The sequence below is a fragment of the Peromyscus maniculatus genome, chromosome 16 (genome assembly GCF_049852395.1).
Source record: "Peromyscus maniculatus bairdii isolate BWxNUB_F1_BW_parent chromosome 16, HU_Pman_BW_mat_3.1, whole genome shotgun sequence".
Taxonomy (NCBI): Eukaryota; Metazoa; Chordata; class Mammalia; order Rodentia; family Cricetidae; genus Peromyscus; species Peromyscus maniculatus.
In genome coordinates this window covers 50,995,256-51,020,094 of record NC_134867.1, presented here as the reverse complement: position 1 = coordinate 51,020,094, position 24,839 = coordinate 50,995,256, and the positions used below count along the sequence as shown (strand labels likewise).

Genomic DNA, 24,839 nt, shown 5'->3' with positions numbered 1-24,839 from the left:
TAATATTCCTGGTTTCCCTAGTGCTTATCTGTGAGCACAAAAACCTCATGCCCTCTACAGAGACTTGAATATCAGGAGTTAGGTAGGTTAGGTGCAGACAATGTTGTAGGAGAGTTCAGAAGTTGTTTTCTACTGTTAGACTGTTAATCATGGCACCAGGCTCTGTCCCCAGTACTCTTCTGTACAAAGAATACTGTCTGCAAAAGCAACTCCTATCCATGGGTAGATCCACTATGAAAACAGAGGGGTAAATAGTCAAGTATAAACCAATCATCCTTTAAGCACTAATCATTTAAAGGAGTAAAGAGACAATGATAGTACTGTGTGTACTGACAGATTAGTTATTGTAGGTAACTAATGAGCAATAAGTACAAAGAAAAATACAGTAAGATTAGTGATTAGTATTGGGATGATAGAGACAATGAAGAGGAAGAGAACATAAATAGTAGGGGGAACTACAGGGGAAAAACAAGATCAGGAGGGCTGGAGAGATGGCTCAGCAGTTAAGAACACTGGCTGCTCTTCCAGAGGTTCTGAGTTCAATTCCAGGAACCACATGGTGGCTCACAACTCTCTGTAATGAGATCTGGTGCCCTCTTCTGGCCTGCAGGCATACTTGCAGATAGAACATTGTATACCTAATAAATAAATCTTTTTTTTAAAAGAGTTTATTTAAAAAAAAAATTTATGTGCATTGTAATTTTTGCCTGCATGTATGTCTGTGCAAGGGTGCCAGATCACAGACAGTTGTGAGCATCCATGTGGGTGCTTGGGAATCGAATCTGGGTCCTATGAAAGAGCAACTGGTGCTCTTAACCAGTGAGCCATCTCTCCAGCCCCCAAATAAATAAATCTTTAAGAACAAAAAAAAGAGCAGGGGAAGACAAGGATTTTTGGCTAAAAGTAGACCTAAGAAAGAGGTAAAGACAGGCTATCAGATAACATAAACAACACTGTCTCTCTGGAGACCGAGTAACAGACACCCTGCAAACCAGACCAGAATATGTCTATTGGGAGACGATAAAAGCAAAAGAAAATAAGGAACAAATGTGAGCAGGAGTGAGGGCAAGAAAGAATGGTGCAGAGCATCCTGAAATGACATGGATATCAAACAGTGTAGGTGTGGAGGGAGAAAGCTGGATTGAAATCTAGGATATAAAAAGACTGGCCTGATTATTGACTCTCATCTGGATTCTCTTGCAATCCATTCCCAAGTCTTAGGATCCTGTTACAGCTTGGACATTCCTCTGCAATGGGAGTCTTCCTTAGGACAATCGATTACCCATGCTGTCCCAGTTAGTGGGCAGTGCTTCACAGATGGATTCCCAGGTCTTGTCACTCCTCTGCCAATTCCTTCAGGACACTGGGTGCAAATGTTGGTATAGCTAGAGTTTTCCTGCCTTGCCCACAGTTAGGACAAATCTCTGTCACCCGCCAGTCCCACAGCCGCTCAGACCCAACCAAGTAAACACAGAGACTTATTTTGCTTCAAACTGTATGGCCGTGGCAGGCTTCTTGCTAACTGTTCTTATAGCTTAAATTAATCCATTTCCATAAGTCTATACCTTGCCACATGGCTTGTGGCTTACCGGTGTCTTCACATGCGGCTTGTCATGGTGGCGGCTGGCAGTTTCTCTGACTCAGCCTTCTGCTTCCCAGAATTATTCTCCTCCTTGTCCCGCCTATACTTCCTCCTGCCTGGCCACTGGCCAATCAGTGTTTTATTTATTGACCAATCAGAGCAACAGATTTGATATACAGACCATCCCACAGCATGTTGGTCCTGCCTCTGTGCATCCGTCTTGGATGCTGCTGTATGAGTCTGTATGTAAGTTCCTATGTATACTTTAGTTCCTTCCAGGTTTCACTCACAGAATGCTGTGCAGATCTGATTCAAATGTTGTTTTTGAGGCGGGGCCTCATGCATCCAAGGTTTGCTTCTACTTGCTACATAGTGACTGTGATCTTGAACTGATTCTCCTGCTTCCACAACTTGAGTGCCAGGACTACAGATGTGTATTATCATTCCTGGTTTATATGGTGCTAGAAACCTTACCCTGGCCTGTATCCACTCAAGGAAAGCATTCTATCAAATGAGTTACATCTCCAGCCTCTCCCCGACAAAGTCCTTAATGTGTCATCCTGAGAAACTTTTTAAAAATTATTTTCATTCTATGTGTATGGGTGTTTCACCTACATGTATGCCTGTCAACCATGAGCATGCAATATGCTTCAAGGCCAGAAGTGGGTGTGTGACCTCTTGGACTGGAGTTACAGATGATTATAAGCAGCCATGTTCTTGCTAGGTGTTGGACTGGGTCATTTGGAAGAGCAGCCAGTGCTACTAAGCATTAAGTCATCTCTCCAGACTCCAAGACACTTTTAAAAAATGCATGTGTGAGTGGATATGGTGTGCATATGGAGGTCAGAGGGTAGCATTTGGGGAGTTAGTTCTCTCCTTCTATCTTATGGGTTTCAGAGGTCCAAATTTAGGTTGTCAGCCTTGGTGGCAAGGTTTTTAGCCACTGAGCCATCTTCTAAACGTGAGAAATTAGATCTTATTCTTAAAATTGTATCCTGTCTTACTGTGTAGGCTTGGCTATTAGAATTGCCCTCCATTGAGGAATATCTCTCCTGAGAAGGTCTGCTGTTCTAAGAATCCATTGTGACATTAGGAAAAGTTAAGGACATTAACATCTCAGAATTTTCATTTTGCTTTTAGGCATCTTATGGAGTCAATGGTGTGTGTGTGTGTGTGTGTGCAAAAACAGATCTAAATAGCTGTTTTGGTAACAGAGTTTGAAACAAAGGACTCACACATGCAAGGCAAATGCTGTACTGCTATTAGAAAATAAGCCTGTTTTCTTCCAGCTCAAACTACAAAGGCTCAGTCATCCATCTAAATCATGCCAATGAAAGAGATAAATAATAGTGAAAGCAGAGAAAAGAGATCTATTCAATATGGCTTCACTAATAAGCAGAACATATAAATACATCCAGTGTCTGATTAACTCCTGCATAGTTAAATCTACATGTGTTCTAGCACTTCTCCCATGACTCTCTAAATTATAAAATGGACACAGGTGCAGGGTTTGAGATTAGACCCTTCCAAATGGGACCAGGCTGTAAATAAGCTCATTTTTCTTTACCAGCTTCTATTTCCTAATTTCCTTGTAATCCAAGGAAATACACATGCTTGGTGAACTTCTAGTTCTAGAATTGTTTCAAAAAGCATTTTTGTAAGTTTACCTTTAAAAAGCCTTTTCTCCTTACCTTCTTGGATATGCCTATGATCTGTTATATCACGTCTCTGATTTTCACAAGTACAGATTAAAACGACATAAAAATGAAAAATGTTTGGCCAGAAAAGAGTGTAATAAACTTATGGAAGTATGTTATCAGCGTTCCAAAACATTAGTTCTGGTAAGTCTCCTAAGTTAGAATATTAATAAGGAGAAATTTAAAGGTTAGGCAGATGGTCCTGATGACCTGAGAGCCACTTCTAGGAAACACATGGTGGAATGCGGGTGGTCAGAGGCGGACCACCACATTCATGTTCTCGAACAAGCACCCTTCCCTTAAGTAAATACTAAAAAGTTTAAAATTGATGCCTGGGCTGGAGAGATGCCTCAGCGGTTAAGAGCACTGACTGCTCTTCCAGAGGTCCTGAGTTCAGTTCCCAGCACCCACATGGTGGCTCACAACCATCTGTAATGAGGTCTGGCGCCCTATTCTGGCCTGCAGGGACACATGTAGGCACAACACTGTATACATTATAAATAAATCTTTTTAAAAAAGTGTTTAAAAAAATAGATGCCTATTGCATTCTAATATGTCGCCCAAAATAACTCCCCGTGCTGCCAAACCATGTACAGTCCTGAGCTACATAACAGTAGGTTAAAAAAAAAAAATCCAAAGCAGGTTAGTCACCTTTTCCTGCAGCAACAGGTCGCCTGCGGCCTGGCGTTTTTGAAGGAGAGCCTAGAGACTGGAATCCCCGGGGCCCCCCTCTTACAAGGGCGAGGGAAGACCGCGGCGCGGCGCGGGTTTGGAGGCCTCCCTGCTCTGGGATGGTCTCGGATGCATACGATATCCCTATAGAATGGCCCTCTTGAGGGACAGGCCTTTATACGGGTCACCAAGGGCGACGCCGACCCTTCAAAACGCCTCCGCAGGCCGGACGGCCGACAGCCCGCAGCAGCCGTCAGCAGCCGGGGCCACCGACGCGGTCAGCAGGCGGCCGGAAGTTGCGCTTCCAAGCCGGGCGGCGGCGGCGGCGCTCGCGAATGACGCCGCACGCGTCGCGCAGCCAGTGACGTCAGGCGCAGCCGCGCGCTGCCTACGCCTGTCATCGCCGGGGAGGTTTGTTCCCGAGGAGAAGCCGGCGCCATGGCGGTTCTTCTGGAGACCACTCTGGGCGACGTGGTCATCGACTTGTACACCGAAGAGCGGCCGCGCGGTGAGGCCTGCGTCCTCCGCGCCCGGGCGGCGGGGGCCGCGAACCCGCTGCCCAGGTTCCCTTCCCTTCGCTGTTTCTGGCTCGAGCTCGGTTTCATAGCGGGCCTTGGCTTTAAAAAAAAATTTGGTGTGTGTGTGGGGAGGGAGGGGGCTTGGTTTAAGTGAGTGTCATTTGTCGCCATGAAAGCAGGCAGGGTGCGTCTGGTTCTCGGGAGGGTGGCCGTCGCCTCCCTCCTGGTTACACGACACCTGGTGTCTGCCGCCGGTGTGGTGTGGGTAGCCAGCCAGGCGCCAGGGGTCAGCTAGAGTTTAGGCGTCTCATCTTGTGGAGCCTGGTTTTCCACGGAGGGAGAACGGAGCGGGCCCCACTTTTAACTTAAGAGTCCTAGGAGGAGGACGTGTTCGTTGCTATGGAAAACAGAGAGGTGAGCGAGTCTTCTTCCCTAGTCGGGTTGGGAACAAGCCAAGGAAGAAAACTAGCTTTTTCGGAGACGAGTGGCAAGGGAGGTTTTCTTAGCAGTTTGCAGATTTTTCTGGAAGTAGCAAGAAGTTTGGCATGGCTGGAACGAACTGGTATGTGGGATGATGGAACAGATGCCACCGACTTCCAGTCAGGTTAGGTACTGGTAGGTCAGGTCCTGAATAGTCTTACGTGTCTTGCAGATGGTCACAGCATTTGAAGGATTACAGTATGGCACACTTGCCTTGGAATGATAATAGGCAGCTGTGTGATCCCTGTATCCATTGTGGGAATCGGGAAACCAAGCGAGATTAGCTCCAATCGCTGTCCTTCCCCTGCGGAATGCAGAGATTAGCGGAGAATGAAAGGAACTGCCGTACTGCACAGAGTGCCTCCTGCCACAGACACCTTCTCCCACGCTCAACTGTTTCTCCCCTCCACCCACAAACACTCCACTTTCTCCTGCACTCTTCCATTTTCTTACTGTTGCCTCTGTCCACGTTCCTCCCCACGCTTATCCTTCCGGGAACTTCCTGACTCTTCCGATCTCAGATAAAACACGAGCTCTTCTGTGCAGCGCTCAGAAGATCAAAGTTAATCTGTTCCTTCTGTTCTGCCTGCGATGGTGGTTTTATAAATCACAATGGCATTCATTTTATTAGAACCTATACTTAACTGTCCTGGAACTATGTGCATGACTGTCTTTTTTCAGTAACATGCCCCAAGGAGAGTAGGAACCGTACCTTACTTGCTATCTCAGTTATCTGCCACTCTGAGAACATGTACTAGTGGTATGGTGCAGCAAGTAATGCATAGGAATGTGTTGTTTTTGCTTAATACTCAGTCAAGGGATAGACATGCAACTCAAGAGCGCTTAAACAAAGTTCTCAGTTGCCTTCTGTTACTGGGATAAGCTTGGATGTGTAAGGGTGGCTGGATCTGAGGGCTCCAAGGATGCTCTGTGGAATTGTATTTTGTCTCTTGATTTTGTGTTTTCTTTTCCTGGAGCCCCATTGACACTCCGCATGTAGAGCGGCACTTTACGTAATGAATGGACCCCTTTCCCCAGAGTTGTGCACTCCTGAAGAGGGGACAGGGTTATCACACATTGTTAACACGCAGGAGTTCTGCAAAGAAAGCTTGGGACACCAAAAGCATGTCTACGTGTGTGCATATATTTGAAGGAGAGTGACTGGGCATCTAGTTACGTGTATACTTACTTACCAATCAATAGTAAGCATATCCACATGTCCAGATTGATTTTTTTTTTTAATTTTAATTGCTGAAAAATTTTAAGTAAGCCAGGCATGGTGGTGCACACCTTTGATCCCAGTGAGTGAGTTCTTGGACAGCCAGGGCTATACGGAGAAACTCTGCTGAGGGTAGGGGGAACTTAAAAAAAGAAAAGAAAAGAATTTAAACAAAGTGAAGATAATCAGTAAATGAAATCTTAAGTACCCATGACCAACTTCATTACTAGTTGTCAACACATAGCTAATTTTGTTTCATTTACAGGATCTCCTACCCCTACTGGACTTATTTAATCTGAAATTACTTTAGTGTGTATCTATAAGAGAAAAATAACTGAAAAATAGTATTACCGGGGCCAGGCATGGTAGCACATGTCTGAGAATCTAATCCAGGCCCTTCTGCATGCTAAACACTGACGTTGAGCATGTCCCCTACCCCCATCATTCTCATTTTTTTACTTTCTACCAGTCCAATTCTCTTTTTCTTCTCTCCTTCCTTTCTTCCTTCCTTCCTTCCTTCCTTCCTTCCTTCCTTCCTTCCTTCCTTCCTTTCTTTCTCTTTTTCTTTTTTTTTCCCTTCTTTTTGGTTTTTCAAGACAGGGTTTCCCTGTGTAGCCCTGGCTGTCCTGGATCTTGCTCTGTAGACCAGGTTAGCCTCAAACTCAGATAACTGCCTGTTTTTGCCTTCTGAGTGCTGGGATTAAAGGCCTGTGCCACCATGCCCAGTTCTCTTTCATCTTTTAAAAAATATATATTTTACTTATTTTCTGTACATGTGTGTGCATGTGTGTGCTTACAGCTTGCCAAGGCTGTATTAGTTACTCTTTCTGTATTTTTGAGACTGTCATCCATGTATGCCATATAGTGAGATATGAGCATGTAAATCCCCATTTCCTCTCCAACTCCTTTCATATCCCTCTAATATGTCCCCCTCCCAGCTTCATATCTAGCTGGTACTACCACATGTGCATGGGTGTGGAACCATCCACTGCAGCATGGGAAACATACCAGTAGCTACACCCTCAAAGAAGCTGACTTTTATAAAGTCGTAGTGCCCCTTCTTATGGCTTTGGACTTGGCTTGTTCTTTTGACATTTATTTATTGTTTGTATATAAATGAGTGTATGCCACAGCATGCTTACAGAGGTCAGAGGACAACCTTCGGGAGTTGTTCTCTCTGACATGTAGGTTCTGGGAATTGAACTTAGGTTTTCAGGTTTGGCAGCAAGCATCTTTACCTATGAACCTCCTCACCAGAACCTTTGTTTTTCTTTCAATAAAAATGTGAATGTAGAGATTAAGTTGTACTAATTGTGCTTCTACAAATTTGTTTAAAACTGAATTTTGCTTTCTGGTAATAAATTTAGTTTTTACTTTTTTTCAGCTTGCTTGAATTTTCTGAAGTTGTGCAAAATAAAATATTACAATTATTGCCTTATTCACAATGTACAGGTGAGTTGGTAGATGTTTGTCATGCTCTTTGTTATTGGAAACGTATAGCAAACTGTGAATTAACAAATAATTCTGTATGTTATAGAGGGATTTTATCATACAGACCGGAGATCCTACGGGGACCGGCCGTGGAGGAGAGTCTGTCTTCGGGTAAGTTCTTATGAACATGTTTTTTTTTTTAAACATTTATTTATTTATTATGTATACAGTGTTCTGCCTACATGCATGCTTGCAGGCCAGAAGAAGGCACCAGATCTCATTACGGATGGTTGTGAGCCACCATGTGGTTGCTGGGAATTGAATTCAGGACCTCTGGAAGAACAGCCAGTGCTCTTAACCTCTGAGCCATCTCTCCAGCCTGAACATGTTTTTTTTGTTTCTTGGTTTTTTGGTTTTCCGAGACAGGGATTCTCTGTGTAGCTTTGCACCTTTCCTGGAACTCACAGAGATCCGCCTGGCTCTGCCTCCCGAGTGCTGGGATTAAAGGTGTGCGCCACCACCGCCCGGCTGTACATGTTCTAGTTAGGGTTTCCATTGCTGTGATAAAGCACCATGATCAAAAAGCAAACGTGGGGAGGAAAGGGTTTATTTATTTCAGGTAATTCTCCATTAATAACGGAAGTCAGGACTGGAACTTAGGGCGGGAACTGAAGCAGAAGCCTTGAAGGAACGCTTCTTACTGGCTTGCTCCTCATGACTTTCTCAGTGTGCTTTCCTATGCAAACTGGAACTACTTGCTGGGGGTGGCACTGACTCCCACTGGGCTGGGCCCTCCGACATCATCATTAATCAAGAAACTGTTCTATACATTTGCCTACAGACAATCTGATGGAGCCGTTTTCTCAATTTAGGTTCCTCTTCGTGATAACTCTTAACTCTAGCTTCTGTCAACTTGATAAAACAAAACAAAACCCCAACCAGGACAGTGTATATGTATGTATTTAGAGGGAGGATTTCATGTAGCCCAGGCTGACCTTGAACTCAATCTCTGTCAAGCTGAGAATGGGCTTGAACTGGTCTTCCTGCCTCCATTTTCCAAGCTCTGGGATTAGAGCATGTACCATTACGCCTGGCTTTACATGCTAGCCATCGAACCCACAGTTTGTGCATTCTGAACGTACTCTCTCCTGATTGAGCTATATCCCCACCCTTTTCATTTATCTGTTCTTTGATTGCCTTTGAGATGGGGTCTTATTCTGTAGCCTGGAACTCACCATGTAGCTTAGTCTTGGCTCAGATTCAAGATTCTTTTTTTTTTTTTTTTCTTTTTCTTTTTTCAGAGACAGGGTTTCTCTGTGTAGCTTTGGCACCTATCCTAGAACTCAATTCTGTAGCCCAGGCTGGCCTGGAACTCACAGAGATCTGCCTGCCTCTGCCTCCTGAGTGCTGGGATTAAAGGCGTGCGCCACCACCGCCCGGTCTTAACCTTTTATTTTTAAATAAGACCAAAGTATAATTGCTGTAGTTCAATCTTCATGTTAAAATATTGATCATATTCTAGGGTAGTCCCTAGGTTCCCAGAATGCCTGTAAGAAGAAAGGAGTATTTGAATCACAGTGGGATATCGGTAAAGACAGTTACACTGTTACAGTATCTGCATCTCATTTTGAGAGTATGTAAGTTTTATAACTTTATTGTATACTTTCAGACAACTGTATGGTGATCAAGCAAGCTTTTTTGAGGCAGAAAAAGTGCCAAGGATCAAGCACAAAAAGAAAGGCACTGTGTCCATGGTGAACAATGGCAGTGACCAGCACGGATCTCAGGTGAGGACCTGGATGGAGATGAGCTTTGCTTGGGCGTGAAGAACTGGAAGGAGCCCATGAAGTTATCTTTTCAAGTTACTCAGTAATGAGAGGATGTACTAAAGGACATTTTTTAGGGAAAATACCAAATTATTTCTTTCCTACATTAAAAGGGGGGCCAGAGAGATGGCTTAATGGTTAAGAGCACTAACTGCTCTTCCAGAGGACCCAGTTCCATTTCTAGCATCCACAATGCTCTGAAACTCTAGTTCCAAGGCATCTGATGCCCTCTTCTGGCTTCTATAGGCACTGCGTGCACATGGGGCCACACCACACCTCTTCTGTTTATCAGGGGACATCTGTGCACCTGTCGATATAAACAGTCTTTTTTATTTAGTTCTAGAAATAAGTGTGCAAGAATTGATACAGTAAATGTAGAGTCTTGGTGTGTTCTTTAGAGTTATACATAATTTCATATATATATATATATATATATCACACACACATATATATAATATATTATATATATTAATATTTATTATGTGCCTTTCGGTCTAGTTTCTTATTACTACAGGAGACAATCTAGATTACCTTGATGGTGTTCATACAGTGTTTGGTGAAGTGACGGAAGGCATGGACATAGTGAAGAAAATCAATGAGACCTTTGTAGACAAGGATTTTGTACCATATCAAGATATCAGGTGTGTTTACTTTTACTATCTTAACGTATTAGAATGTTTTAACGCTGTGATATTGAACATGGAATGGCTTGAATGAGACTTCTCCACGTAGGACTAAAACCTTAGTTTCTTTTCTTTTTCTGTGATAAAATACTCTGACTAAAGTAACATAAGGCCAGGTGGCAGTGTCACACGCCTTTAATCCCAGCACTTGGGAGGCAGAGCCAGGTGGATCTCTGTGAGTTCGAGGCCAACCTGGTCTACAGAGTGAGATCCAGGACAGCCAGGGCTACACAAAGAAACCCTGTCTCGGAAGAAAAAGGAAAAAAAAAAGAAAGAAAGAAAATCCCTCACAGGCATTCCCACAGACCACTTTAATCTAGACTCCCTTTCCAGGTGTCAGATCCTGTCAAGTTGATGATTGAAATTAACTGTCACAACTAGTTCCAGAATAATTCTGAAGTGTGAATTAATATGAGATCATTAGAATCCTCGTGAAAAGGAACTTTTATTTTCTTTCTCTTGTACTGATTGTTATATTGGTAAGAATTACTCTTTCAGTTTTTTTTTTTTTTAAGAGGTGGATTATTAAAAAACAGGGCACAAGTAACAAGGTTTAGAAATTTACTTTTTTCTTCTTTCTTTCTCTCTTTAGTTTTTCATGTGTGTATTTTGAGTCAGGGTCTCACTCTGTTACCCAGCTTACCCGAAACTTCCTTTCTAGTTTAGGCTAGTCTCAGACTTGTGATTCTCTTCTCTTGACCTCTGAATGCTGGGGATTACAGGTGCCATCATGTCCAGCTTAATTTACGTCATAAAGTAATACAGAACAATAATATAGAAGGAAATACAGTACAGCTCATTTTAAAAGTATACTGTAGGTCAGTAATACCACCGTGGAGTCTTTGGACATTAGAAATACTTATATGTTAAAATCTGTGAAAAAATAAGTATGGACTCTAAAATAAATGTAACATTTGACTTAAATTTATTTTGTAAGGATAAATCATACAGTGATTTTAGATGATCCATTTGATGACCCTCCTGATTTATTAATTCCTGATCGATCACCAGAGCCTACAAGGGAACAATTAGATGTAAGTAGCACCTTGGTGTTGTTTGTTTTCTTTCTTTTGAGACAGTCTCACAATGTAGCCTGGGCTGGCCTGGCATTTTGCTATGTAGTCCAGGCTGGCCTGAAGTTCATAGAGATTCGACAGCCTTTGCCTCCCACATACTGGGATTAAAGGAGTGCTCACTACACCCAGCTAGTAGCACATTTTTGTATAGTTATATTAAAATATCTCTTTCTATTTTTTTATCTTGTTTATCTATTATACTAGAGCAAGTTTAGAATTCTTTTCTCGCCCATAGAGATGCTTATTTTGTAGTTGTTTCATTATTTCTTCAATTTCTGTCTTTTAGTTTCTATTCTGCCAGAAGTCTTAGTTCTGAAACCTCATATAAGCAGTGCTTTGGGAAGGTTTTCTGTCACCCAACTCTAGGAGAATAGCCTCAAGGTCAAACTGAAGATCATCTTATAAGATACTTTTTAAGTGGGGATATTCTGGAGCCAATCTAGACCCAGGCATTTATGTGGACTGTAAAGAATGTTCTCCCAGGCATTTTAAAGTATAAATTTAAGGTGTTCACAAGGCTTTCTCAAAGCTGAATTTATGGTTGAGTTTGGTATTTAATTGTACAATTATGTATCCTTTCTACTGAACACTTAGTTGGATAATAGTACCTATGTAAACATTTCTTTTGATTTTGCAGTCAGAAGCCAAGTCTGGCAAATACTCTAGAATTAATTGAAATGAGTTCCCAGAGCTCATAAATTTCTATTCTGTTATGTCTGATAGGCCAAGAATAAAACATGGTATCTTCCATGATGCTCAGATCTTTAACTTCTGTTTTACAGAGTGGCCGAATAGGAGCAGATGAAGAAATTGATGACTTCAAAGGAAGATCAGCTGAAGAAGTCGAAGAAATAAAGGCCGAGAAAGAGGCTAAAACTCAAGCTATTCTTCTAGAGATGGTAAGATAATAATTTTGGTCAAATAGTTGTTATGCAACTCACGTTACATCATTTATGTTATGTTACTTCTATAAAACATTCTTATCTGCTTTTGTGATAATAAACTAGTAAAAATTTAGTGAGATTTCCTTCCTGGATTACATTTTATAGGACCTAATAACATGAAAATAACAGTTTGGTTCTGTTTTTCCGTAAATTACTGAGTGTCTTTTTAAAGCTGGGAGGGGTGAGGTGAGGTGGTGAGTTGAAGGTGATTGCTGTCAAGCCTGATGACCTGGTGGGATCACCAGAACACACATGGTGAAAGGAGGGAGCCACCTTCTGTAGGCTGCTCTCTGACCTCTATATGTACACCATGGCATGCACACACCCACATTCACACACACGCATCACACACACATACACAAGTAAATGTAAAAATAGAAATTTAAAAAATAGGAGATGGTGCCGGGCAGTGGTGGCGCACGCCTTTAATCCCAGCACTCGGGAGGCAGAGCCAGGCGGATCTCTGTGAGTTCGAGGCCAGCCTGGGCTACCAAGTGAGTTCCAGGAAAGGCGCAAAGCTACATAGAGAAACCCCGTCTCGAAAAAACCAAAAAAAAAAAAAAAAAAAAAAAAAATAGGAGATGGCTATCTAAGTTATAAATATTTATTGAATTTTAGTTTTCATATAATTTTTGAACATTATTTATGACTCCATTTTATGTATATTAGAGAATAACTGTTCTCTATTTTGAGCTGATGAATCATTTAATTCCCTATAATGAATCACATTTCTTTGGCTAGCTATATCAGCCCAGCTAATTATGTGTATGTGTGTTTGCGTGTGAGTGTGTATGAGCACAAGTGCCCATGGAGGCCAGATGTGTCAGGTCTTCATGGAGCTGGAGTTACAGGTGGTCGTGAGCCTGACGTGCATTCTGGGAACCAAAATTAGGTTCTCTGAAAGAGCAGTGCATGTTCCTAAGCACAGAGCCATGTCCCCAGTCTCCTGCAAGCTTTTTTTCCCCCATTAACTTCTTTCTTATTTGTTTTTCTGTCATTTATGGATTTTTATTGATTTGTTTTTTCTCTTTTGTGTTAGGATTTTTTTTTTTTTTTGGACAGGGTCTTACTGTGCTTCCCAGGCTAGTCTCAATCTCCTAGGCTCATCAGCCTACCAGGTAGCGTGGACTCCAGCCCGGAGTGTGCTGCCGTTCCTGGCTGTGATACTTCTCACTGGACGTAGTTAGTAGACTGTTGTTGCCTTTGACAGGCTTCAGAAATGTGGACCAGATTTACGGCTTTGTAACTTCTTCAGTTTCTGCATTTCAAGGTTTTCTTTTTGGTGTGTTTATTCAGTAGGTGATTCTTACATGATCATCTCAGGGTTTTCAAATGCACATAGGGGAAGATCGTCGCCCTCAAAGCGCTTGTGGGAAACACATTCCTCTCCTCATGGTTCTACCTACTGCTGCCCTCTGTGCTCTTTAGTAGGAAGTGCAGCAAGTGCACTACAGTGTGCTCGGTGTGGTGCTCCAGCTCACTTTGATCTTGACTTTAGTCTGCAGAAAGGAAAAGGCATAGGTTGAGACTTTAAGGGAAAAACTATGTAGAAATTGTGGTTCCATATTGAAAAGCAGTATGGAAAAAATTAGGTATTACAAATCACCGAAGACTAGATTCCACATAATCATATTTTTCAAAAATTCAGTAACAAATGAAACTAAATAATATATTGCTCAATGATGTATGTGGTAAACATCTTAGACTATGAAAAGGAATAACCAAAAAGGAAAAAAAAAAAAAAAAAAAAACCAAGGTGATCTTGTCAGGTGCTGGTGGCACACACCTTTAATTCCAGCACTTGGAAGGCAGAGGCAGGCAGAGCTCTGTGAGTTCCAGGACAGCCTGGGCTGTACATAGAGAAACCCTGTCTCAAAAAACAAAACAAACCAAAAAACAAAAAAGGGGGAGTGTGGTTGGGGAAATGGCTCAGAGGTTAAGAGCAGTGGCTGCTCTTCCAGAGGTCCTGAGTTCAATTCCCAGCAACCGCATGGTGGCTCACAATCATCCATAGTGAGATCTGGTGCCCTCTTCTGGTGTGCAGGCACACATGGAGGCAGAACACTAAACAAAAAATAAGTAAATCTTAAAAAAAGAAAAAGTGATCTTTGTGAGAGAAGCAAGGACAATGGGACCAGGGAGTACATTTGTTCCTGGCCAGATAGTTTTTATTTCATTTCACTCATTCGTTTCAAAGTGCATTGTTTTTATTTTGTGAATGGGCGTGTGTGAGGGTCAGAGGACAGTGTGCCAGAGTGTTTTTCTGCTTCCACTGAGGATCCAGCTTAGTTCATCAGGTGGCAGGGGCTTTGACACCCCGAGCCCCAGCAGTTTGTATTGTTTGTATTGTCACAACCTATGCTTTACATCTTTTTAAAACATGATATTCAAATACTTAAAAAAGAGAAATTAGGGATAATTTGGGAATTTTGAAGCCAGGATGGATCTGGATTCATATCCTAGCTATAACTCTTGATTTCACTGTTCTTGCCTTTAAAAGTGGAAATTGTGCTTGGAATGGTGGCACAGACCTGTAATCTCAGTTCTCAGAAGGTGGGGTAGGAGGACCACAAGTTTGAGTCCATCTGAGTTCCAGTAAGATCCTGTCTAAAATATAAATAAATTTGAAAAGGAAATAAATGAATGGAAACTGTGGTATTGCTTGAAGAATTAGCAGTAATGATTTGTAAGTATCAAGTTAGGTAAAAACATTAGCTATTAGTATTGTTAATACTAGGAAAAATATATCAGATTTCTTTAATTGAAAAAAAAATTATTACATTTTGTTTTGTGTTTTGTATATGTGTACATGCATGTCACGATGTGCATGTGGAGGTCAAGAGACAAATTTTGGGAGTTGGTTTTTTCTACCATGCGTGTTTACCTCTCTAACGGTGATAGAACCTGGAGAATGGAGCCAACAAATGAGGTGGAATAAAGTCAACTTTATTCAGAGCATCAGACAATTTATAATCTGAGTGTTAAGAGGAGTCATAAGAGTAAGGTATATAATTACAAGGGCAAGCTGCATGTGCAGCAAAAACATGTTTTTCTTTTTCTTTTTCCTTTCCTTTTTTGAGACAGGGTTTCTGTGTGTAGCCATGATTGTCCTGGAACTCTCTCTGTAGACCAAGCTGGCCTCAAACTCACAGAGATCCGCCTGCCTCTGCCTTCTGAGTATCAGGATTAAAGGTGTGCACCACTACTACTGACTCATGTTTTTCCATGTAGGCATATAAACAAATAACAATAGCCAGTTGCAATGAATAATCTGAAGTAAACTCACTACTATCCACTACACCTGGGAGGAGCATGAGAGTACAATCCAAGAACAAATTCCACATTTTTGAAGAAACTGAGGTCACAAGACTCTTGTCTTGGTTACTTGGAGTTTTCTTACAAACATTCAGAAATCTCATCCATTCTATTCTTGGACCATATTTTAACATATCTGAGTCCTAGGAATTGAACACAGGTCATTGAGCTTAATGGCAGGCACTTTTATCTTATGAATTGTCTTTCTAGCCCTTGGAAAGTTTTTTAGATTTTTTTTTTAAACCCTGAACCTATAGTTCATGTTGTAAATTTAGATGGTTCTAGGAAATCAGTGTCGTGGACTTGGACAAAATATTTGGAATAGAAACTAAAGGAATTGATTTGTATGCTTGATTATTTGTAACTTTAGGTGGGAGACCTACCTGATGCAGATATTAAACCTCCAGAAAATGTGTTGTTTGTGTGTAAATTGAATCCAGTGACCACAGATGAGGACCTGGAGATAATATTCTCAAGATTTGGACCAATAAGAAGGTAATCCCGGGATTAATGAAAGAGAGATTTGGGAATATCTAGGTATTAATTGATTGGTGTGGTGTTTGTTTTATTTTTTGTCTTTTTGAAACGGTTTCATTTATAGACCTGGCTGGTCAGCAATTTCTATATAGACCATGCAGAACTTGAACTCACAGAGATCCTCCTGCCTCTGCCTCCTCAGTGCTAGGGCTTAAAGCCCCATGCCAGAATACTCAGCAGAAGTTTCCTAATTACACATTTTTGGTGAGTTTGTCGATTTTGAGTGAATTTAAAAATTTTTGTTTTTATTTTTTTGTGGGGCTGAGGATCAAACCTAGGGCATCATGCCTGTTAAGCCAACCCTCTGCCAGCTTCTTTGGTGAATCTCATACTGGTAATTTTTATAGATGTGTGTTTCAACAGTAGGAAAGAAAAGTGTGTTTTCAGACATATGCACAAATTAAATGTTTGAGTGATTCTTCAATTCTTAACACATTTTCACAATAAAATATGAGTTGAGCAATTTGTCTACTTGTATAATACTCTCAACAACCTTATTTAGTATTTAAAATACTTATTTAAATTAATTCCTAAAATTATTAGCAATCTATGTCAGTATTAAAATTTCCAAGTTTTATGTGTTTATTTTCTAAACTTATCATGTAGCTAAGGATGACCTGGAACTCCTGGTCCTCCGGCCTCCACCTCCTGAGTGCTAGGGTTATAGGTGGCTGCCACAGGCCGTTTCCGTGGTTCTGTGGAATGAGCCTCGGGCTTCTTGTGTACTTGGCAAACTCTTTATCAAGTACACTTTGTGTCCAGCTGTGTGTGTGTGTGTGTGTGTGTGTGTGTGTGTTTTGCATGTGTGAGTGCACAAGTTTTTTAAGACAGGGTCTCACTATTGTAGCCTACTCTGGCCTTAAGCCTATCTTCCACACTCGTGAGTGTTGGGATTATAAGTTTGCATTACCACACCTCAAAAGCAAAAAATTGTGATTTGTTGTTATGGGTTTTATTTTTATTTTGCATGTACAGGTGTGTAGAGGCCAGAGGACAACCTTGGGTGTTTTCCTCAAGCATTGTCCACATTCTTATCTGTCTGTCTGTCTGTCTGTCTATCTATCATTTATTTATTTATTTATTTATTCATTTATATTTTGGAGGCTGTGTTTCTTCCTGACTGGCGCTCACCAAGTAGGCTGTGCTGGCTGGCCACACTGAGTCCTAGGGATCCACCTGTCTCCTGTCTCCACCTCTCTAGTACTGGGATTGCAAGCTCATACCATTGCACACTCAGGTTCCCATGCATTCAAGACAAGCACTTTATAAACTACCAGACTACCCCAGTTAAAATCTTTTTCTTTGGTTAATTTCCCCTATGTTGTTATTATCATTTTTTAACATTGAGTATTTACTTTAAAATATTATTATTTTTAAAAAGTTTGTGTGTGTCTGTGTGCATATATGCCACATGTATGAAGGAGTCCTTGGAGGGTAGAATAGGGCACCAGGTCCGAGCTAGAGTTATAGATAGCTGTGAGTCATCTAGTGTGTTGCTGGGAGTGGAGCTCGGGGCCTCTGGCAGAGCAGCAAGTGCTCTGAACCATTGAGCCATCTCTCTAGCCATTATTACTATTATTATTTAAAAAATAAACTGGTACTAGCTTTTTAGAAAATATATACAGCTGGCAGGGGATGGTTTTCTCTCTCTCTCTCTCTCTCTCTCTCTCTCTCTCTCTCTCTCTCTCTCTCGTTTGGTTTTTTTGAAACAGGATTTCTCTACGTAGCTTTGGCTGTCCTGGAGCTTGATCTGTAGACCAGGCTGTTCTCAAACTTAGAGATCTGCCTGCCTCTGCCTCTCGAGTGCTGAGATGAAAGGTGTGGGCCACCACCGCCCAGCTAAGATGGTTCTCTTCCCCCATGTGGGCGCCAGGAGTGAATTCAGGTCACCAGTCCCAGGAGCAAGTGCCTTTACTGTCTGAACCATCTCACGGCCCCTCCCTGTATTATTAATGCAAAAATATACCAAGCTGGTCAAAGGAGACTATTTTCTAACTGATTAACATGTCCTACATTTAGGATGCCCTTTAATGTTTCTAAAAATGGTTCATATGATACATGGGGAGAGACAAACCAGCCACTTTCAACTCTACCTTCTTGATTTCTTTCCCTTGATATTGTTTGGCGAATTAGTTCTGTATAACTGTACTTACAGTGCTTGAGCCTCGTTTACTTTAAAACCCAAAGCCTAAATTGTGGTGACTCATGCCTTTAACCTAAGCACTTGGGAGACAGCAGCAGGAAGATCTCTATGATCAAGGCCAGCCTGGTCTACATAATGAGTTCCAGGCTAGCCAGGGCCTCATAGTGGGTCCTTGTATCTAATTCAAAAGGATAAATGTACTAATAAGCACTTATCTATGTAACATTCTTTAAGTCTTTTTTGTTTAGACTAAAGAAGACTTTAGGATTTAAAGATTTTTCTGGACATGATAGTGTACACCTTTAATCTCAGTACATAGAGGGTCGAGGCAGCAAGATGGCTGTGAGTTTGAGATTACCTGGGTTTTATAGTGAGTACCGGGCCAACCAGGGATACACAAAAAGATCTTGTCTCAGAAATGTAAAAATAAATAATTTTAAAATGAAAAGAGCTTAGCAGTTTATTCTTGTTAAAAGGAAGCCGGACCCCACCTCCACCACTATAGCCTAGTTTGTGTATTTGGAATAGAGTTTAGATAATTCAGTTACTGGATGGATGAGCTCTGTGTGTGTGTGTGTGTGTGTGTGTGTGTGTGTGTGTGTGTGTGTGTGTGTGTGTGTAAATAGAGTTGTTACTGAAAACTTTGAAGCCATCCCTAAGTTTAATAACTGACTTATTTTGTTCTGGCCTAAAGAATTAGAGCAAATAGTTTCTTTTTTTTTAAGTGACTTTTCAAAAAAAAAATTTTTTTTTCAGTTGTGAAGTTATCCGAGATTGGAAAACAGGAGAATCCCTCTGTTATGCGTTTATTGAATTCGAAAAGGTATGTCATAGTTTAAATATACCAGATTCTGGTTTTCACTATTTCTTTTCTGAGGGTGGGTTCTTTTGTGATGCCTTGGCTGATGTCCTACTGGTTATCTTCCTGCTCAGCCTCCTGTGTAGAGTCTGGTTAGAGGTGTGCACCACTGCACCTGGCTGTTTTGTTTTTGGGTAGTCTTTGTTTGTTTGTTTGTTTGTTTTCTGAGGCAAGGTCTTTTCTATGTAACAGCTCTAGCTGTCCTGGGACTCACTTTGTAGACCAGGCTGGCCTCGAACTTGAGTAATCTTAAAAATGAAAAATTATAGTACTTTTTTTAGTTTCTAGTATTGTGTTTTTCTTTAGGCATCTAAGAACGTTAACTTTATTGTAACTTTACACTGGGAATAAATTCGACATTTACTGATGGTAATATATGTTTACTGTGGGTTCAGGTACAATCTGTCTGAACATAATTGTTTTAGAAAAAGTCCTTCACAGACTGTTTATTGTAACCTGAGTACCAGGAAGAAAAATGGGGGAGTGTTAAGATCTAGACATGAATGCAGGCTCAGTCCCTGGCCAGCTACTGGGCAGCGCTCACCTACTTACTCTTCTTCCTGAGGCTTTCCTTCCTCAGAGGAAGGGTCAGGAAGCTGCTGCTAGATCTGCAGTGGTGATGAGAGCTTGGCCGGCTGAGTGCTTACTCCAGGTCAGACATTACCTTACTTTTCCTGTATGTAATATGTACAACTTAGGAGATAGATGCTGTCTTTATTTTTCCAAAACAGAGACAGGGTGGTCCTGTGGTTTACTCAACATCATGTACCTGAGGATGTCATGGCTAGGATTTGAGTGTGGATATGTCTGGCACTGTTCCTGATGAGTTTACCTATCTATGCTGCATTTTATTGTTGTTTTTTTGTTTTGTTTTCAAATGTGGCTTTGGGCCAGTTAGTGTCTAGTAATGCCTCATTGCAAGTTACATTGATTCCAAAGTATTTATTGAATATTTTCTGTATTTTTGGCACTGTGTTAAATCCTAGGGGTTTAAGATGAATAATGGAGGATTAGGAAAAGCATACAGTAGCAGATCATACCTAGATACTGTGTCATATGTACTAAAATTTATATATTTCAAAGTTTATTGGTGCCAGCAGAAAAGAGAGCTTTGCTTTTGGCTTACGATGGAAACTTTTCATCAATCTGACTGTTCTGTCATCGACCTCTATTATTATTGCTTACAAGTAAGGTTTCATTTGTAGCATGGAGACTGGTGACTGCTCTGTCTTTCAGTTTCCTGCAGGCAGGTCATTTTCTATGGATACATAGTTCAGGTCAGCTTTAGGGCAAAGACTGAACACCCAGCATGGGTGCTGGCAACCAAACTCCGTTCTCTGCAAAAGCAGGAAGCTGCCTGGTGACCTGCTCTCCAGCTACTGTAGTAATGCTTTATCGTGGTTTGTTTCACACTTCTCTGCTTGAGTACTTGTTCTCTCCTCACGTTTATTACCATTTGGATGTCTGTGTGTGTGTGTGTGTGTGTGTGTGTGTGTGTGTGTGTGTGTGTGTGTGTGTGCTTGTGTGCTTGTGGATATGGAGCCAAAGGCTGATGCTGGCTGTCTTGCTTTAATTGCTCACTACTTCATTTACTGGGGCAGGATCTTGCTAAGCCTGCGGCTGGACTAGCTTGCTCCAGAGAGCCCATCTCCACCTCCTGATAGGTCATCCACCACACCTACCTGGCATTTCCATGGCTGAGGAGGCAAACTCTGGCCTCATACTTGTTCAGCAAGTGTGTTTATCCACCGATACATCTCCCCAGCTCATGTATACTTCAAACAAACAAACAAAACAAATTTTAGGAGCTGGAAGGATGGCTCAGTGCTTAAGAACATTGGTTTTCTTCCAAAGTATCTAGGTTCAATTCCCAGCACCTCCATCCTAGTTCACAATTGTATGTAACTCTAACCCCAGGAGCTCCAACACCTTCTTGTGGCCTCAATGGGCACTCTACACAAGTGGTGCACAGACATACAGTCAGGCAAACGTACATATAAAAATAGTATCTGAAACCCAGATTTCATTGTTATTGCTGTCAATATTCGTATGGGGGGATACACACATACCACAGCCTGCATGTGGAGGTCAGAGGACAACGTTTGGGAATTGATTCTATTCTTTCTCCTTGTTCTAAAGCAAGGTGTCTCATTTCTGTCTGCCATGCTACGTACTTGAGGCTACCTCTCATCTTGCCTCTACCTCTTATTTTGCTGTATTAGTGCTGGGATTACAGATGAGTGCCACCACATCGGGCTTTTTTGTGGGTTCCAGGGATAAAACTCAGGTTGTTAGGCTTCTGTGGCAAGTACTTTTAACTTGCTAAACCATCTCACTGGCCCAAATGTGCTCCTAAAGCAAAGAGCATATGCAAGGTTTGCCTGCCCTTCACTCCACATTTGTGCCATTAAGATTGTTTATTACAAGGTTGCTTGCCTGCTTTCCTATTGCGTATCCTGCCGTTTATTGTCTTTCAGGAACTCTTTATGTTATGAATGCAAGCTCTTTTTAATATGATATATATATCATATATAAAATATATCATACATACATATCTTTTGTTCTGTGGATTTCTCATTTCCTTTCTTTTCTGAGACATGGTTTCTTTGCCTAGCCCTGGCTATCTTGGAACTTGCTGGCCTTGAACTCAGAGATCCCCCTGTCTCTGCCTCCTGAGTACTGGGATTAAAGGCATGTGCCACCACTGCCTGATCTTTTGTGTGTGTGTGTGTGTGTGTGTGTGTGTGTGTGTGTGTTTCATTTCCCTTCTTAATGGTGTCATTTGATAAACTCAAAAGTAATAGTTTTAACTTAGCCCCATTTGTCAACATTTTCTCAACACAGCCTCTAAAAATTCTGCTTACTCTAAAGACCTAAAGATATTCTCTATACTATTTTTTAAGCTTTGTTTAATTTTATGTCTGTGAATGTTTTGTCTGTATGTATGCATGTGCACCATGTGTGTGCCCGGTGTTCTTATAGCCAAAAGAGGGCACTGGACTCACTGGAACTGGAGTTGTGGGTGGTTCTGAGCTGATTGGTGCTAGGAACCAAACACAGGTCCTCTACAAAAGCAGCAAGTGCAAGAACCTACTCAGCCAGCTCTGTGTTCAGTCCCTCTCTACTGTTTTCATAAACCATGCTGTGTGGTAGGGGTTTGCTGGAGGGGTCTGTGATCTGTCTCTGCCCTCTGTGTTCCACTGCATTTCATTTGTCTTACTCATGTGACTCAGCCCAACTAAACATAAAGGTCTTCCTATTCCCAGAGCTCTGTGGGACCATTTTTGTTCAGGCATTCATTCATATGTGTTTAAAGTCTGGTTCTAGGTGCTGGTGCCATGCTTATGTTAGACATCTTGTAGTGTGAGTCCTTTAACTTTTTGTTTGCTTGTTTGTTTTGTTGTTTTGAGATAGAACCTCACTATGTAGACCTGGCTGGCGTGGAATTCTCTATATAGACCAGGCTGGCTTGAACTCACATTCCATTTGTTGATTATGGAGTATTTCACTAGGCCAGCATTCTGTAATTAATTACAGAAATATTTCTGCATTGAAACAAATGACCAGTCATACTAAGTTGATTTTGAAAATGGTCATAGTCCCCCATTAGGTCCAGATACTGCTGCCAAATTTCCAGGGTTTGGTTGTGGTTTGGTTTGGTTTCTGTTTTTTCGAGACAGGGTTTCTCCGTATAGCCCTGGCTGTCCTGGAACTAGCTCTGTAGACCAGGCTGGCCTCAGACTCAGAGATCCACTTGCTTCTGCCTCCTGAGTGCAGGGATTAAAGGTGTGTGCCACCACTGCCTGGCTTGCCAGAGGTTTTTGTTTGGTTCTAGAGATCCCTCCCACCCCCACCCGTTCTTTGTGCACAGTAAGCAAGTGTCCTACTTCTGAGCTATCCCCAACCCCTGCTAAATTACTTTTAACACCAAATTTATGAAGACAACGTTCACTTTGAGGATATAGTATTTTTGAGTTTTGAGTAACTAGCATTGTAGACTTGCATCATCCAGGTGGTAAGTGTATGTGTGTCCACTACAGTCAGACCACCTCAGTTCAAATAATGGTTCCAACCATTGGCTGCTTCTGTACTGGACCTCATTAAACTTCTGTTTTCTCATTGAGATAATACATAGATGGAACCTCAAAAGGTTATTACCAAGGTTAATTGAGATAGTAGATGCAATGCATTTAATATCTGGTAAATAAGAAATATTTGAATATTAATTTTAGTAACAATGGCCTTTTTGTGTTTACAGTATTTGTAATAGTTGCAGAAATCTTTCCTATGAACATTCATACTTGAATTTTTGTAATCACTAATAGGAAGAAGATTGTGAGAAAGCGTTCTTCAAAATGGATAATGTACTTATAGATGACAGGAGAATACATGTGGATTTTAGCCAGTCTGTTGCAAAGGTTAAGTGGAAGGGGAAAGGTATGTTGGTTTATCTCCTTTTATTGATGTTCTGCTTCAATAAAGGTGTGTGTGTGTGTGTGTGTGTGTGTGTGTGTGTGTGTGTGTGTGTGTACACATGCATATAAGTGCTTTAATTTTGTGTTGTTAATTAAGGGGAATGTTAATAGAATTCAGGTCACTTAGGATTTTGTAAAGCTACTATCTAGAATGTGTGTATATATGTGTTGATGGATGAAAATACCATTGTTTTTAGCGTTTGCTTATATTGTAAGCTATTTAGAACTACCCATTGAAGACATGATCTATTTCTGAAATAATTATGACTTTTTTGATAATTTGATTCTTTTAGATACAAACTTTTTAAAAGTTTTGTTTCTTGTTTTTGTTGTTATATAAAATTCTCTTCCACTCCTCATCTGCCCAGTTTCTCTTCCCAGAATAACCAGTTGCCTGTTCTTTCTACAGCCATTCTTTGTACACACATGCATATGTTTTTTCCTCCTCATTTTAAAAAGGAGAGTTCAAAGGATGCAGATTACATTACTCAGTGTCTTAGCGTCCCCATTGGTAATGTGTCTTCAGAGCTCATTTCATATGAGTATATGTGCTCGTTGGCTCTCTCCATTGGCTGCTCTCTCCTCCGTTAAGTGTGTGTCATCACTTACTGCCTGAGCTCCTCCATGGGCCATGTATGCGTGGCGTCTCTCACACCTGCTGTATGTCTGCATGTAAGTCCCTGATACAGGCATGCCAAACTTAAGTTTGGATCTGTTATATGCTGGATCCTGAGTTTTTTTATTTTATTATTCTGTCTTTTTAGTTTCAAATTTTTAAATTAAATTTAATTAAAAATTTTTGAGACGTAGTTTTGTTATGGAGTCTAGGTTGGCCTTAAACTTAGTGTCCTCCTGCTTCAGTCTTCTGAGTGTTAAGATTCTAAGTGTTGACTCCCCACCCTAGCTGTAATTTTTTATCTCGTGAACTTTGTGCATGTGTGTGCATGTGCGTATGTACCAAGGACTGGGCATAGGAGTCCCACAGATGCTAAGTATGTGTCTGTCGTCGTCGGACTATATTCCTAGCTGAGTTTTAAAAATCATTTCTTAACCCTGGTTTTAAAAGGTCTCACTTAGGGTTGAGTGTTGGGGAGGCAGAGGCAGGTGGATCTTTGTGAGTTTGAGGCCAGATGAGTTCACATCGCCACTTCCAGGCCAACCAGGGCTACAGAGTTACGGCCCTGTTTCAGAAAAACAAAACAGCAACAACACAACAGGTTTCCCTTGGTAGTTATTCACATGTCGTGCTAAATCTTACCAGGAAAATGAAGATTACCTTTTCTTTTTTGTTAAAAGATTTATCTATTTCTATTTTATATGTCTGAATATTTTGCCTGTACATATGTATGTGAACCATGTGTATGCCTGGTGCTGGCAGAGAC

General features: G+C 41.3%; 1 protein-coding gene across 3 annotated transcripts in view; it reads left to right on the top strand.

Annotated features, from left to right (window-relative positions):
* Positions 1-4,308: 4,308 nt before the first annotated feature.
* Ppil4 (peptidylprolyl isomerase like 4) overlaps positions 4,309-24,839 on the top strand; it is a 33,655-nt gene continuing 13,124 nt past the window's right edge. For 2 of the 3 annotated variants that reach the window (XR_013045112.1, XR_013045113.1), the window contains exons 1-10: positions 4,319-4,459; positions 7,553-7,620; positions 7,706-7,770; positions 9,269-9,386; positions 9,924-10,066; positions 11,046-11,142; positions 11,967-12,083; positions 15,814-15,938; positions 18,880-18,946; positions 23,308-23,419. Coding sequence is in view for 1 of the 3 variants with exons in the window: in XM_006984446.4 (XP_006984508.1) it covers positions 4,390-4,459; positions 7,553-7,620; positions 7,706-7,770; positions 9,269-9,386; positions 9,924-10,066; positions 11,046-11,142; positions 11,967-12,083; positions 15,814-15,938; positions 18,880-18,946; positions 23,308-23,419 (982 nt within the window). In the remaining 2 variants the exon portion in view is untranslated. Of the gene's footprint in view, positions 4,460-7,552; positions 7,621-7,705; positions 7,771-9,268; positions 9,387-9,923; positions 10,067-11,045; positions 11,143-11,966; positions 12,084-15,813; positions 15,939-18,879; positions 18,947-23,307; positions 23,420-24,839 lie in introns of all 3 variants that reach the window. The other variant, XM_006984446.4, reaches the window with a different exon arrangement.